We start from the raw sequence: 15,922 nt of genomic DNA, 5'->3' as shown, positions 1-15,922 counted from the left end.
CACCAGAACACATTTAAGACTACTGTTTCAGAAAAAGCAACTGAGGTGCTACGTAGAGCGGAGAGATTCTATTACTGAAACTTTAGCTTCCGTTCAAAAAGACTCTTGTTGAAGTTGAACACAAAAAGTATCCTAAAATCTTATAAATATAGTCTGTTGCATTAGCATTCAAAACCATTGGATCATTTTGTCAATTTTTGCAACATTATAAAACAATAAATATGTCAGAAAACATCTGTGACAAACATAATTATCAGATAGAGGTGCACACAACACAGCTGTACTGGCTTAAAGCAGGGTTAGGTTATAAAGCAAGATCCAAGGCTTTGAATACCTCACAAGGCACTGTTCAATCCATCAGCTGAAATAATAATTTGTAACCGGAGACCTACCAAGGCATTACTGAACTGACAGGTATATAGAGGACTGGTATATAGAGGATTAATCAGAGAGGCAGAAAAGATGGCCATGGTAGATGTGAGCAGAGAGATGCAGAGGAGATGCAGAGAATCAAAGCTCACTGCAGATAATCTGTTGACATGACAACTGTTAGTTTTGCAATCTACTGTGCTGGTCTTTGTTGAAGATCTAACAAGGGAAGAAACAGACTTTCCCCCATTCACCTTCAACTGCCTCTAGTATGCAGCACATCTGTTGCAGTTTCTCTTGATTTTTTTTCTTGCCATTTCCTTTCAGATTTTGTCTGTTTTCCTCTAAAGCTTAGTCAGCAATAACTGTTTCTATTACTCAAAAATTACACAGATAAGTCAATGAAGCTAATAGACAAAGGTAAAGCCAAGATAGCCTATATATAAATCAACTGCAGCAATTATCTGTGATTAAGGCATCAAAAGTTTTTCAAAACTTAAACCTAAATGAAAAAAACTGATAATTTCAGAAGAAAAATGTATGATAGAAAATTCCACCTTACCAAAAGAACATAAATATTAAAATCAAATTTCAAACATGATCAGTTTTCACAAGTATATCCTAAATTACTAAAACCAAAGGCTTTTAAACTTATAATTAGAGTGAGATACCACAACAAGCTGGTTTGTTGGTTTGACCAAGGATACCTAGTAAGCTTAAATCATTTGTTTGAATAATTAGATAAAATGTAAACCTTACTTAGAGTTTCTTTAAAAAAATGACAAAAATCCTAACTTACACATTGTGAATTCATATTTTAAGAATCATTTAGTAACAGCAGAAAATGGAAGATAAAAAGTTTGATCAATGACAGTTAAGATAATAATTTTGCAATAACAAAACTTTTGATACATATAAATCACATCTGTCTCATTAATTTGTAGCCTAGTTAAAGCACTTTGGAGTTGAAAATTAAAGGTAAATAAGAAATTAAGTAAAGAATCACAAAAATGATTCACCAATAATAAGACTCAGCAAGTTCCCTGGATTGTACCCTTTAATGTATATTGTGCCTATACACTGCCCTCATGTGGTTATATGCTTAAAGTTTACTACACTTTGTGATGGAGTGCGTGAGGAAGAGAGAAAAAGAGAACAGAGCTCTAAAGAATCAATAATAATATATGATTGTGACTCATAAAATGTAAGGAATCAAGGCTCTATAATTAAGGGGCCCAATGATGCTGACCCACATCTTGTCTCCATCCGCTAAGAACCTCATTACGTCAGACTTTATTATAAACCTCGACAGAACTTCCACAATATGTCCCGATATTAAATAATAAAAAAAAATATATAAAAACACATTTAAAACACCTAGATCCGTCAGCATGCCTTCATCTACTGGTGAATTCCCAAACCCTCATTTTATTCCATCAGTGTGAGCCAGCTCCTCTTGATGGAAGAACTCATTTTGACAAGAGAAGGGGGAGTTCGCTCTTTAGCTCTCTTACTTTTCAAAACACAGTCGCTTACTTATTAGATTAATTTAAGAAAATATGATTTAAGTGGGATTTTAAAAAAGATTAAAAGTGCACGTAATAAACAGAAGGATGTTTCATGAAATATTTAATACAAATTGTGAATCACACCCCTCCTATAAAAGTTGGTACGTCTTACACCCTGCCGTTAGCCGTTGTTGTACCCTATGCTACTGAACAGATTTACCGCGATACAAACTAGCTTCACACTGGCCTTAACCGCATGAAAAGATGCTTCTTCGCGAGATTAAAACGATAAAACAAACACCAGGACGCCTGGGAAAACTTTGCCCAACTATACCCAAACTTTGATGAAGACCACAAGCCAAATATAGTTTTAGAGTGTGTTAGCATTGTTATATTATCTTCCCATTATATATATATTTTCCCCCGGTCGAGGTTCTTTCTTTTTTGTATTTATCTTTTTTATTGGAGAAGCCCAGTCTGATGAATTCACCGAAAGAAGACGGAGAAGATGATGTGCCCGTTAAAGACCCGGTGAAATACGGAGAGCTGGTCATTTTAGGGTAAGTCTAAATGTAACGGTCGCTTAAAAAAAAGAAAAATTACATTAAACGCGTGGGAGTCGCCGTAACACGCCAAATTTAAGGTTAAATCCGGTTTTCCGCTCAATGTTTCGCTTTTAAATTTCAAATAATTTATAGTAACATAGTTACGCTCATTATTACACATGTCCGTCGGTTCTACAGTCCGAAAAGCATAGTAGGAGTGATAGAAAGTAGGGTTAGCGAATAAATCAAACAACATTCATTTATGATAGCTCAGCACTTTTAAAAAAAATGGATTTGAGTTGAAATGATGCCGAATATGCTGCTTCTGCACTACATTTTAAGCCTACTACGGATGTAGGCGCTTATTCGTCAATGGTTGTAGTGGGGGTGAGCAGGCTGAAAATCCCTATGATGTCATCCACTGCTGGATGCTAAAAAGTAGGTCTGAGCAGCAATATCTGGTATATTTAGACATAATGCTTATATTGGGGTAGTTTTTTTAAAATGTATTTATTTGAAATTGGTCATCAAGGATTCATAAAACAGGTCAGTGTGATTCATGCCACGGTTGAAGGCGGAGGAGGAAGAGGAGGCGGAGAAAAGCCCCTTTACATCACACGTGCATGCAGTGGGCAGGATGTGCTGATGACACCCAACAGCTTCCACAGCAGCTCTGCAGGGGACACTAACACGCACACACAGCTGCACCTTTACACAAACCTTAGTTTCACAATGCAGAGCTTCTTGGGTCTGCCAAAGAGAACTGACCTCATGGCCTGCCCCTTCCTTCTCTTTGGATGAGCAAAAAGAGAGGTGTCTGTGGTTCTGAATAAGCATCAGAATCCCGATTAGTTGCCTGTCCTCTTGCTATCTGTCTGCTTGAACAAAGCTCTCCTTTACACCCTAAGATCAATAACAAGGGGATGCCTATTTCAGTTCCTGTGTGGTTATCTGTACCCCACTGGAGAGACAAGTCAGGCTTTGGCTTATGGATACTAATTTCTAGTGTTCTTTAGGGTCTGACCTGCCGATTAATTTTTGCTTTTTTGTCAAGGAGTATCAACTAAAAGTAACTAACTATGCTCCCTTTTTTTTCTGGTCTATATGTAAAACAGAATAAAAGTGCATTAAAGTGCTTTTAAGTGTTTTTTTTAAGGATGTAGTGATCCACCTTTTTTTTCTTACTTTTGATCGGAATCTTTAATTTGAATATCTTCACATCCAGATACTTGTCAGATACCAGAGCAGTATTAGCTTTAAAGTTCTCATCATTGCTGTTGATTTTCTCTCTACAAGCAAGTATAATATGTATGAATGTAAACATGTGTATCCCGAAAGGCAACTTGTGATCAGTATAAGGTCAAAAAAGGAGTTCATATAAACAGTATATCAGGTTAACAGGACAAATCCCATCTTGAAAACAAGTTTCCAACTGATTTATCAAATCAGTGGTGGATGCTAATAGTGGAATAAACGCTTCTGCTGTTCAAGGGATTTTTTTTAACCTAACATGTATTATTTAAATAGACAGAACACATCTGCCCCTTTGGATTGGGCCCATTTTCACCTATACCTGAGCCACACTTTTCTTTTAAACTAGCACCAATACCAATAATAATATTGGATGGGTGCAACTCAGGTGTCTTTATATACCAAAAAAAATAAGTTTGTAGATTTGTTTGTTTTTCTCTCTAATTGCATGCGACTCAAGAACAATTTTCCAATTGTTATCTGTAAGATATGTTTTAAACTATAGTTGGGGTTTCTGTTATATTACCAAATGATAGAATTTAGGTTGTGTTAGATATGTAGCTTTAGGGTGGGGTGATTTATCCATATCTTAATTTGGTAAAGTTTTCTGTTTTGGGGCTTTCCAGTGCTTTCCTTGGGCTCCCATAGCCCAGAGTGACATTAGTTTGTCACTTTTTGTTCTTAGACATGCACAGAACTGATAAACTAGCTGATTATGTTATACAGCTAGCCCCCAAAATTAAAAATATATGTAGTTTATATTTTCATTGTTTATTGTGAAACTGGATTATTTTACAGGCATGTTTAAAGCTTAGAAGATTCGATTTATCTGACATCATGTCAACTGACCTATCTAATGTTTATATTGGAACAAGTGATTTGGTAACATTTTGGGCAAAAATATGTATGATAAAATCTATATTTTGTTTCAATGAAAGACGGTTTACCTTGTTGTAATTCCTGCATATACCGGTACTTATGAATTCTTTTGCTTTCAGTATTTTCCAGATGTGGAAAAGTGCAGAAATAATAAAACTAGTATTCTCATTTTTTCCTTCCTTGATTTGTATGCATAAGCATAATATACATTACATATATAAGCTTACATTTCCTAACAAATGCAGTGGACTTTAACAATGGTTTACATTGACATAAATTGCTTAATTTTCCATTTTTTTATTCGGTAGTTTAGTTTGCAACTTACTGACTAAAATAATCTGTAGCTGAAATTGATCTTTAGTTCTTATTATTAAACACATCCCTTAAATAATTAGAACTGATTGAAATATACTCCAGTCTGTTTTCTCTTACTTTGATGGACACAGAATAAAAGACTAAGGCATCTCCAGCACCTCTAGGTGTCCACTGCTAGTCAGCTGTCTCCTCTACAAAAGATGATTTAAACTTTTGGAGATATTTCTATTTGCACAAATACACCATAGGACTTTATAAGCACACTCTGTTCCCAAACATACTGCAGGCTTCCTTTAGAAATCTGATTAAATGTGTTTAAACAGGCTGTTCTTTCTTCTGCTTCCTGGCTGATATCATTATTGCCAGGCCTGTTTTCTACATGTGGGGTTTATCTTGGATAGGTCAGGCTGATGATCACATGCCCTGGTCGGCTGATGTCTTCCTCACTGTAGGCCAATGTGCTCTGTTCAGCTGCAGTCTGCCAAACCCCTTTTCTTTGTTAGTCTGCATACGATGGATGCACCATGTCCAGGGAAACTCAACTCGCCCACAAGCAGCACTCGTCAGCATAAAAAACATCAACCTCCATACTGTATGTGTCCTCATCTATAACCTGTGGTGCATTTCTCTGTCTCCCACCCAGTCCCCATCGCCCCCAGCCCCCCAGTGTTCTGCTGTGTATCAGCTTTGACGGAGAAAGGCCTACAGTCTGTAGTGACTTGTCCTCAACAAAAATAAAGCCCATGTTGAGGGGCAGAAGTAGTGAATATTTCATATGATGTTTCACCATGTGAGCACATGCATCTTACAGGCCACCACTGTCCACAGATGTACCCTAAGGAGCTCGATCTTCATTCAGCACTCGTTTTGACCCTGATAGGTGATGTTTTTTAGCTTTGAGCATTAAGCTTTATGTTTTTACTATGCTTATTTTGCTTTCTGCTTTATTATCATGCCATCTTCATATTTGCTTCATAACTCTTTTCCTTTAAGATACATATTCCATTGTAATGTCTTATATTCTACCTTGTATCATGGTTTTGGTCGGCTAATCAAACATCTTAGAAGTTAATACTTGCAGGTCCTGTTTTATCCTGACTAGGGTTGAAACAATTAATCGGATTAGTCGTGATTAACCGATTACTGAAATAATTGTCATCAACACTGCTTTAGCTGACAGAGCTATCCACCTTGAGCAGAAAACTATACCAACATTGGAAAAAATATATAAATATTTTGCCTTTAAGTTTAAAAACACTTTTTATTCTGTCAGTATGCTCTATCCAGGAAAAGTTTTAGTTTAACTTGCTTTAATCTGTAAAAAAATCTTCTTTAAGATACCTTTGACTATCCAATTATTAATTGATTTATCTAAAAATATTGGACAGATTAGCAAAATAATCATTAGTTGTAGCCCTAATCCTGACCCAGGTTAGATCTGACCGGCCTGGTCACCGAAACCTCTATTAGCTTTCAGTCTTTGTTTAAACAGTGCTACACTACTGGTGGCTTCTCCTAAACATTGTCTTGATAAAGTAACTTAAATTTGCAGTGGTTCATCTGGTTAAAATAATAAAAATAAAAAAAAAGATACATTCTTTAAGAAACCTTTGAATGCAGTATTTGGCACTGATTTTCAGACATATGTTTGTCCTTAGGCAGGGTTATTTTCAGCTTCTTGCCATAAGATAAAGTCATGCCCACACCAGCTCTGAAAAATTAAGGAGCAATAAGTTAGATATTTGCTGTAAAATGAACCAAAATCATTCTTATTTTTCACCTGGGATGAAAGTAGCATCCCCTATAAATAATCAGCCCTTTCCATCAACAACACAGCCAAGTGACAGTCCTTTCAAACATAGCAGTACAGTGCAGCACTACTTTGGTGTAGTCTGCATCCCGTGTTTACTTCCTGATTCTGAGACAATCAGATGACAGTTCCCAGGGGTTTTAAAACAGAGCGCAACATTTGGTGTTTTATGTTGGCAAAAAAGAGCAGCAGCCTGCAAACATGGAAGCCAGCAAAATAAGCATCCAGAAATAATCTTGACAATACCCTACAAGCCCTGGCATCCTTAAAGTATTTACACAACTTAAGGAAGCTGAAAGGTCTTCACTCGTCATCTTGAGTTTAGCTGCACTACATCCTTGTCTCTCCTGACTTAGATCCATGCTGAATCACACAAAAGAAAAACACAAGACATTTTGCGATCATTAGATTTCAGCTGCTTAATTTAATATTAAATTCCCTTTTGCTTGCCTTTAAGCTTGAAGCTGCTATCTTTGGCCCTCATGCACCAACTGACTCAATACTTTTCCTATTGTTCCTTGCAAAAGAGCACAAGATCATTCAGGGTAAAGAAAGATCATTGGTAAAGAGCAATATCAGTCTTATTAGATTTTGGTTTGTGCTGTCACTAGACCCTTTTTAACAAATTATGATCCCACTGGAACTCTGGGTTTATGTTTATTCTCCTGATGGACAGTGGACTTTCTACCAAGTCTCAAGTCCTTTGCAGCCTCTAGAAACTTTTCTTTCAGGTTTGCCCTCATAGAAAACTTGCTAGAGCAAAGTTTATAGCTTCTTGCCTTTTCCCATCTGCTTTAAACAGCACCTCTGTCTCTGTTTGTACAAAACAGTGTCGCTGCAGTATGACCAATTATGTTTTTTTTTGGGAAAAAGGTTTTCTGGTTGTGTCTTGAGTTGGTTTTCATTCGTACTTAGAATTGAAAATGTTAAAAAATGACTTTTGTTTAGTCTTATCTTTGAGAGAAACACCCTGTCAGGAGCTCCATCTTTGAATTTGTTTTGGCTCAGCAATTGACTTCTCTCCTCCCTTCCAGGCTGCTTCTCGGGTTTATCATCTAAGTTGGACAATTATTCACGAAGCTGTCCCTTAGTCTTCATTGTGTTATTTTTTCACCAAGGTTCTTCAATGGATATCTGAGGTCCTCAAGATGCAGCTGGATTAACATCCGGATTAAATGACCCTATGGTTTATATAGTAATTTGGTTACCCCTGAAGATGACTATATTTGGGGGTCTGCGAGTAGATTGGGCTAAATACAAATGAACAGCACATTTGTTTTAATGATTATTTGTAAGAAAATTGTTCTTCTATTCTTTCAGCTCCATCGCTGCACTTTTCTTTGTCCTGGTTTATCACATCAAATCCCAGTAAAATACCGAATACTTTGGTTGATAAAGGATGAAAAAGTGCAAGGAGCATGAATACTTATGTGCTTGTTTTTCAAAAGCCCCTATGGACAGTTGTTTTCTATTTCTAGTCTTCTGGTCTGCAGGGTTTCCTCCAAGTGGTTTCCACAACAACCACATTCTGCTGATTAGGGAGAGTAGCATACTGCCTTCTGGTTGAACCCAAACCGTGAAAATTATGTTTTACGCAGCTTAAAAAACTGAAGGAACCACTTCAGAGAAGTCCATGGCAACAATCAAAATGGTTGATATATAAAGAAGATTCATTTACTTAAAAAAAAGTGCTTTTATTTATTTTTTTTATTTGTCCTCAGACTGTTTAGGGGGGGGGTGATACTGTATCATCTCAATGACTCGTTGCAAGTGTTAGCTTTTCGACTTGTTTCATTAATTTCAAGAAAATAAAAGATATACCTCCAAAGATATGCATTACTGCTCAAAGTCTGGGGGATCACATAAAATAGAGGCAGTAATGCTGCTTTTATAAGTCACAAAAGTGCTTGAAACATTGTTATCATTGAATAGTGGAGCTCAGCGATCTGGTCCGGCTGTTTGCTCACAATCTCATGTATCTGACTTAGATTGCTAAAAAGTTGGTGATTTGTCTCCAGAGTCTGATTTCCTTCTGTTATCTGTTTCTTTTTGCATGTTCAGGCACAATGGCTCTCTGCCAAGTGGAGACCGTGGGCGCAGAAAGAGCCGCTTTGCTCTTTACCGAAGGGCCAAGGCCAACGGTGTGAAACCCAGTGCTGTGCACATCCTCAACACACCACAGGACAGCAAGGTATGCATGCTTGCACACTAAAACAGCTTGTAAGTTTCCTGCCCTTGATCGTCTGTTGATCTTCGGTCGTCTGTCAGAGGAAGGATGTGTGCTCAGGAGGAAGGGAGTTTGTGCTTCGTCCCATATGTCTTCCTGCATTCGTTTTTCTGATTTCTTTATGGACACAGATAATTAAATGTTTGTCATTATATGGGCAAAGATTTTTTTTTTTCTTCCCCCACATACTTACTTTTTCTGTTTAAATAAAAATGATATATAAATGACTGTATTTATGCTGCTTTGATGTTGCAGGTGGTTCACAGCAGGGGGCAGCACAGCATTTCTTTCACACTGTCTCGCAACCAGACTGTGGTGGTGGAGTACTGCCATGACAGCAGTACAGACATGTTCCAGGTAAAACACACAAAAGGAAATCTATAAGCCAGAGTCACAGCTTCTGAAACATCCTCCTCCTGATGCCTGTTTGATCATCTCTTCTAATACACTGATGTTTAATGTCATCAAAGTAATATTAGTGCAATTCAGTGATAAAAATAGCAGCTGCTTTTCAAAGGAATTCTATTTTAGGTATGTTTATTTTATAGGATATGGACTTTTCCCCTCATTTTTTGTAAATGCTTAACTGCATTGTTATTTTCTTTCTAGAATAATAAAACAAATAATTATATTTAATATTTTATCTGAACTTCAGAGAACCAAGCAAGAATAGATTAGTTGTTGACCAACTGTGAGGGATATTAGTTGTATTGGTGTGTAGGTCTGGATTGTATGGATGTTTTTTGTTTGTTTCTCATGTGAATGGTGTCTCTGTACCGGCTGCTGCAGATCGGACGGTCCACAGAGAGTCCCATCGACTTTGTGGTGACTGACACCTCTGGAGGGGGAAAGGAAGGAGAAGACCCCTCCATCGCTCCCAGCACCATCTCCCGTTTTGCTTGCAGAGTGGTGTGCGAGCGTAACCCACCCTACACTGCCCGCATTTACGCTGCAGGCTTTGACTCATCAAAAAATATCTTTCTAGGGGTGAGTGTAACGATGATGCACAGAAAACCTTTCCTTCAGGACATGCTAAAGGAAGACTTTGGTCCCCGACCTGTTTTAGGAGAAAGCAACCAAGTGGAAAAATCCTGATGGCCACATGGATGGTCTCACCACCAACGGGGTGTTGGTGATGCACCCAGAGGGTTTCCCAGAGGACCCCAAGCAGGGTCTTTGGAGGGAGATATCAGTGTGTGGAGATGTTTATGCACTGAGAGAAACACGCTCTGGGCCCAGTCGGGGAAAACTGGTGAGTCTATTTAAACAGCGCTCTGACACCTCAGCCATGTTAGGATTGAACTTATCTCTCTGTTTCACCTGTAGGCAGAGGGAGAGAGCAGCGCACTGCGCGATGGCTCTCTGGTGGATCTCTGTGGTGCCACTCTGCTGTGGCGCACAGGTGAAGGCCTCATGCGCGCCCCCACTCTGCGTCACCTGGAGGCCCTTCGTCAAGAGCTGAATGCGTCCCGTCCTCAGTGTCCTGTAGGCCTCAGCACGTTGGCCTTCCCAAGTCTGCCACGCAGCCACAGGTGAGGGGGGATTCACTTCATTTAATGCCACACATACCTCTGACAGTGAAATATGAGCAGTCAAATTTTATACAAAAAAAAATCCAAACTAATATTTGACTAGACTGAAAAACAGAACCATGCTAAGAGAACATATTTTTCAAAAAGGTGTCCTACAACAGAATTATTGTTTATCCAACCATCCCTTCAGGATATATATGGGTACATGTAAAAAAAAAACCCCAGAACATCTTGAAAGTGAAATGCATAAATAAAGTGAAAAATTCTGTCATCTTTTTTTCTTGTATTTTTAATGGATATGGCTTACTGATAATGAGAACCTAAAGTTTGGTATCTTGGAATCATTATAATATTTAGAGCTGTCAAAGTTAATGCAATATTAGCAATTAATTAAAAAGAATCCATTATGCTTTGTTTTTTAAAAACTTTTATGGCTTTTCATTCATAAGCGGATTTGTCCCTTTGACCCGTAGTCAGCTCCTTGAGCCATTTTGTGAAGCGGTAAAAGGTGATTGATGTAAAAAGTACAACATGAGTTTTAAACAGCCTGTCTAACTTTGAAAAAAATCAAAGAATGAAAAAAAAAAAAAAAAAAACTTAGTTTTTTGTCACTTGGGACTTAGTAATTGGAAAGCGTCATGTCTCCATGACAACTGGTTGAAATCCGAAAGCGCTGCCGCCAAAACAGTGACAGATAAATGGATAAAACTGTCATGATGGAAACTGAAGTACGCTGGTTATTAGTAGCTCTCACCTTTTTTTCTAAATGGTTTGCATGGAGAAATATTGGCAAATTATAATGTCTGCAAATGAAGTGCAACTGCAGCTTAAAAATAAATTACTGATGCACTGGAGACGCCGAATAGAAATATCTGTCTGAATCAGGAAAATCAGGACATCCTCATCTCGCCCAGATACTGATGACCAACAGATTAATTCATGCCTGTAGTTAATAATTATATTATTGCACCAGAGTACGGTTGGCTTCAGACATCAGCTAGTTCAGCTTGAGCCGAATCGAGAACGCCTTGTTCTAGTTTGATGCACAATAGTCTGATTGTCCTTCATACTGACCCAAACGGGACCAAAGCTGCATGTGGAAAAAAATCAAAAACTTAAGTTACGTCGCTCTAATAGTGTTATTGTTCATTTTTAATGTAGCTTTAGAGAGCGGCCGGATATCCTATTTAATCTCAAAGTAAACACAATGTTACTTTTATTGCTGTTAATATTCGGTAGTTGGACTGAATTGAACTTTTTTCAAATAAAAAGAGGTTCAAAAGGTAAATATATGTTTTAATCTGATCCCATTGAAAACTAAGATTAATTATTCTATATTCTGAGCTCAGAACTGCCTTCATATGCAAAATAACAGTACTTTTGCACAGGCATTTTAGACTAAGACGCTTCTGCTATTAATAATAAAAAAAACATTTGACAGCCAAAATAATATAACATAAGATCAATAAAAAAATATATCATTATAATTTTTAAACTTCTTGACAGTCATTAACACCCTGCACAGCAAGGGTAAACTGGCATTTAACTGAGTGCTGTATTCAAGCAAGTCAATAAAATGTTAAGTGGAATTTAAAATTGCGCTAACAAAAAGTGTATAAACACAATCTTTGGTTTTGAGAGTAAAATGGAGAGGCAGAGAATCCACATTACTTAAAGTCTAGTGCCACATTTCAACAGTGAAATGTCATCTACCGATGTTGGTCCACTGGGTCTTCTTGTCTACAGTCAATGCATCCAGTTTCCAGGAACTTTAGAACAGGTTTCTTTAATTCCAGTTCCTCACATTTTGATGTACTGCATTGTTTCAATGTGTCTCTGCTTCGATACATTAAAGAAAACAACCACAGCAGGATTATAAAAAATAATTGCCATAGCCGAATAATTGAAAAAATTGTCAGTTATTTCGCTGAATATTACAATAATTATTGATTGCAGCCCTAAATGAAAGTTAGTAAGCAGAATGTGACAGAATATCAATAAAAAGTGGTAGTTTGGTCTTACAAATTCCCAATTGTTTCAAGTAAGCAGTGAATAACAACTGGCTGCAACAATACCCCAGCTGACTTTGCTTTAATTGAAGGATTAATGGATGGGAAACATCTAATTTCTGTAAATATTAGAAGATATGTCTCCCTTCAGGGCTCCCATAGACTCCATGAAGCTTGTTGGAGTTCAAAGAGCTCTTTGAAATGCCAATAGATTATTTAAAAAATATGACTGAAATTGCAGTGTTTAAGTGTGATAATAAGGCTAAAAATGGACAGATCAACACAGAAATGTTTAATGTGAGGTTTTGCTTCTATAACCAATAATAGATTTATTTAGTCTCCATAAATGAGCTCAGACCTTTAGAATTAGTAACTCTGCAACTGTTAGAAACAAGGACTTTCTCAAAGAGTTGTATGTGTTACTGCAGCCTTGAAGAGCGTCAGCCCTGGGTCTACCTCACCTGCGGCCATGTTCACGGACGCCACGACTGGGGCCAGAGGTCTGAAAGACAGGAGGAGCCAGTAGAAGGTGAGGGCTCCACGGTGCGTAGGGAATGTCCCCTCTGCAGAAGCGTGGGTCCCTATGTCCCCCTGTGGCTGGGCTCCGAGCCTGCGGTGTATGTGGACGCCGGAGCTCCCACTCATGCTTTTGTTCCATGCGGCCACGTCTGCTCAGAGAGGACAGCCAAATACTGGGCTGAGACCCCTCTGCCCCACGGGACACATGCATTCAGGCCAATCTGCCCCTTCTGCTCTGCTGCTCTCAGTACCCCCGGCTGGATACGCCTCATCTTCCAGGGTCCCATCGACTAGCCGCTCATTCATTACTCTGCAAACAAGAAGCAGGAAGCTACTAGGGCTTCATTCAAGTGTTAAACATTGATAAATAACAACGAATAGTTCAATTTTGAGCTTAATGGTTTCAAAGCATATGTGTTCTGAGTATTCTACTACACTCCAACATTGTGTCAGAGAATGTAGCTCAGAGCTGAAGAATCAGTCCCCTTGTTTATCCTTCAGAGCTTCAGGATCAAGAGGACATGACAGACTAATCAGTGCTAAAACAAAGCTAGGAATCCGTCTAAACTATCAAAGACAGTGTTATATTAAATACAACAAAGCTTTAGGTGATGCTGCTTGACCTTCAAAAATTCATTTTCTTAATATCATAGAGTAACTCATCCCCATTTTACTATTACTCCACACTTGATCAGGTTCAAACCTCCTTTTAACCCTCCTCAGATGACAGAGTGTGACATCACACTGAGCTTTTTTGCACATAAAAATGAATGGCCTTGACTGTCACTTTGCCAGAATTAACTTTAGATATTATAAAAGTTGCCACATTCAAAACTTTATTCTGTCAAATGCTTTCTTTTGAACTGAAATGGTCTCAGCTTCACCTTGTTTCTAACTCAACTGCCTCCAAATTACATTTAGCATCTTCATCAGTTTTTCACTGATCCAACACTGATCTTAGTGCCATGCTTTAGCCTGAAGCAAGAATATCAATATACATTTCAAAGCAACATTCATCCTCACAGATCCTTTTAGTGTTCAATCTATGCATAGAGGCTCCTGTAAATGAAACCACTTGGTGACCTCTGAAGCACCAGAGTGAGCGTCACTTACAGCGTCTTTCAAAGGTATTCACACGCCCTGAACTTTGTCTCATTTAGTCAGTTTACAAAGTGAGATTTATTGTGAAAGATCAACACAAATTAATGCAAAATTGGGGTGTGAATGCTATATATATATATATATATATTACTGGATTTTTAACAAATTAAAATCTGAAAGGTGTGGTGTGCATTTGTATTCCCTTTTTTTTTCCAGTGCAGCCAAGTGCCTCCAGAAAAATACAGTTAAGATAGGAAAATCTGCCACTAATCTGGCCTTTATAAAAGAATGTCAAAAATAAAAGTTTTGTTTTGAAGATGTTTTTCTTTTTTTTTTACATTAGTGGCCTTAACTGCCTATGATTACATAGAGAGAATAAAGAGCGAAACACACACTAAAGGTCTAAAGGCTGGGAATTAAACCCTAGACTGCTGGGTCATAGACTGTGAATGATGATAGACTCTGTAGACTGATGATTACTGTAAGGCTGCATTAGGGAGGTAGAGCACGTTGCATGTAATTTATTTCCTCTTGTCTGTGAAAACCATTATTAAAATAGAGCAGTTTATTAAGAATAAAGAAGATGCTCTGGTTAAACACAACAATTTCCCCCCACAATATGTTGGTTTTACATCATGTCATAAATATGAATGCATGCCACACTTTATAATGTCATTTTTAAAGATGTTCGACAACCACCCATGCTTTAATCTTCCACTTATAAATCATGCACCATTTAGTGCTGATCTATCACATTAAATCCCAATAACCTACAATGAAGCTTCTTGTTTAAACCTGCCAAGTTGTGGGAAAGTTTAATGGTTCTAAGTACTTTTGCAAGTAACTAAAATTATTTTAATTATGGAACAAAGTGAGGATAAACAAAGGCAGGGACAAAAAAAAGGAGGAAACTAGGTTAACTTCACTTCACAACACTCCAAAGCAATAATAGCACTTGCATAGATAAGCTACATGTTTAGCCAGGTGTCCTAGAAGCAAGAGGAAAAAGGTTTCCAGGGTTTGATCGTAATCAGAGGTGTGTTCACTTCACCCCATAAGGTGTAGGAATTCAACACACGCGACCCTCAGCTGATGCTCCACTGCTTCTGTTTTGAACACACCTCAGGTTACTGAGCTCCTTCTAACAGGGTCCACGTTGGTGTGATGGAGGGTCCGTATGGTTTGTTCTTGTGTGACCTCATAAAGAAAAACTATTTTGTTAAGAAAAGGGGGAGGGGTTTATTTTGGGGAAGCGGGAGGAATTCTTTTAGATGTTCAGTGTCAAAAAATATCTAAATCTTACTATTTTTCTATTTGAAGTGGGTTGAGTTGATTATTCCTATATAGTGTGAGCATTTTGTGCCCAGCTATAACTGTGTGGTAGATTAGGAGAGCCCGTGAATGAGAAGACATTATCAACACTGTCCACTTCCACACTGCTACCATCCAACATTGCCCAGACAATGAATGTAGCCAAATACTCGGGCTATGTTTAGCCTTCGCTGGTGCTCATACTGAATGGTCTATATTGTGAAACTATTTTTGTAACTGAATATCATGGTGTAGCTTGGTGAAGTAGCTTGATAAGGTGTGATGATTTCAATAATAGCCTCAAGTGTGGAAGACGTGAAGAACTCATTTATACACGGGAACCGTGTCCAGCTTGCATGTGCTGAACATACACATACAGTATTACCACTGCATTGGACGTGTATTCAGAAACTTTGCACGACGGTTTGCGAACTCGTTACTCATCACTGAGCGAGTGTTTCACATGTAAATGTGTCTTCCAAGTCCTCAGTTAGAACCGCTTTTTCTTTTCTTGTTTTGTGCTGTTGTTTTGAGGGGAAAAATGTA

The 15,922-nt window shown here is 38.0% G+C and overlaps 1 protein-coding gene across 1 annotated transcript; it reads left to right on the top strand.

Annotated features, from left to right (window-relative positions):
• The first annotated feature begins 2,051 nt into the window (after nucleotides 1-2,051).
• LOC119772316 (E3 ubiquitin-protein ligase pellino homolog 2) lies at nucleotides 2,052-14,968 on the top strand. Its single transcript, XM_038268671.1, has 7 exons — nucleotides 2,052-2,437; nucleotides 8,739-8,868; nucleotides 9,160-9,261; nucleotides 9,694-9,891; nucleotides 9,971-10,156; nucleotides 10,231-10,436; nucleotides 12,874-14,968. The coding sequence occupies exons 1-7, from the start codon at nucleotides 2,358-2,360 to the stop codon at nucleotides 13,256-13,258; spliced, it is 1,287 nt and encodes a 428-aa protein (XP_038124599.1). The 5' UTR covers nucleotides 2,052-2,357; the 3' UTR covers nucleotides 13,259-14,968.
• Nucleotides 14,969-15,922: the final 954 nt, after the last annotated feature.

The sequence above is a fragment of the Cyprinodon tularosa genome, unplaced genomic scaffold (genome assembly GCF_016077235.1).
Source record: "Cyprinodon tularosa strain WSP-4 unplaced genomic scaffold, ASM1607723v1 ctg708, whole genome shotgun sequence".
In the NCBI taxonomy this organism is placed as follows: domain Eukaryota; kingdom Metazoa; phylum Chordata; class Actinopteri; order Cyprinodontiformes; family Cyprinodontidae; genus Cyprinodon; species Cyprinodon tularosa.
Note: the sequence above shows the minus strand (reverse complement) of the source record. Positions and strands in the feature narration are given on the sequence as shown.

Coding starts and splice junctions, on each gene's coding strand:
- LOC119772316 (XM_038268671.1), top strand. CDS start 2,358: ATGAATTCACCGAAAGAAGACGGAGAAGATGATGTGCCCGTTAAAGAC. Junction 8,869..9,159: donor ACACACCACAGGACAGCAAG/GTATGCATGCTT, acceptor TTGATGTTGCAG/GTGGTTCACAGCAGGGGGCA. Junction 10,437..12,873: donor AGTCTGCCACGCAGCCACAG/GTGAGGGGGGAT, acceptor GTGTTACTGCAG/CCTTGAAGAGCGTCAGCCCT.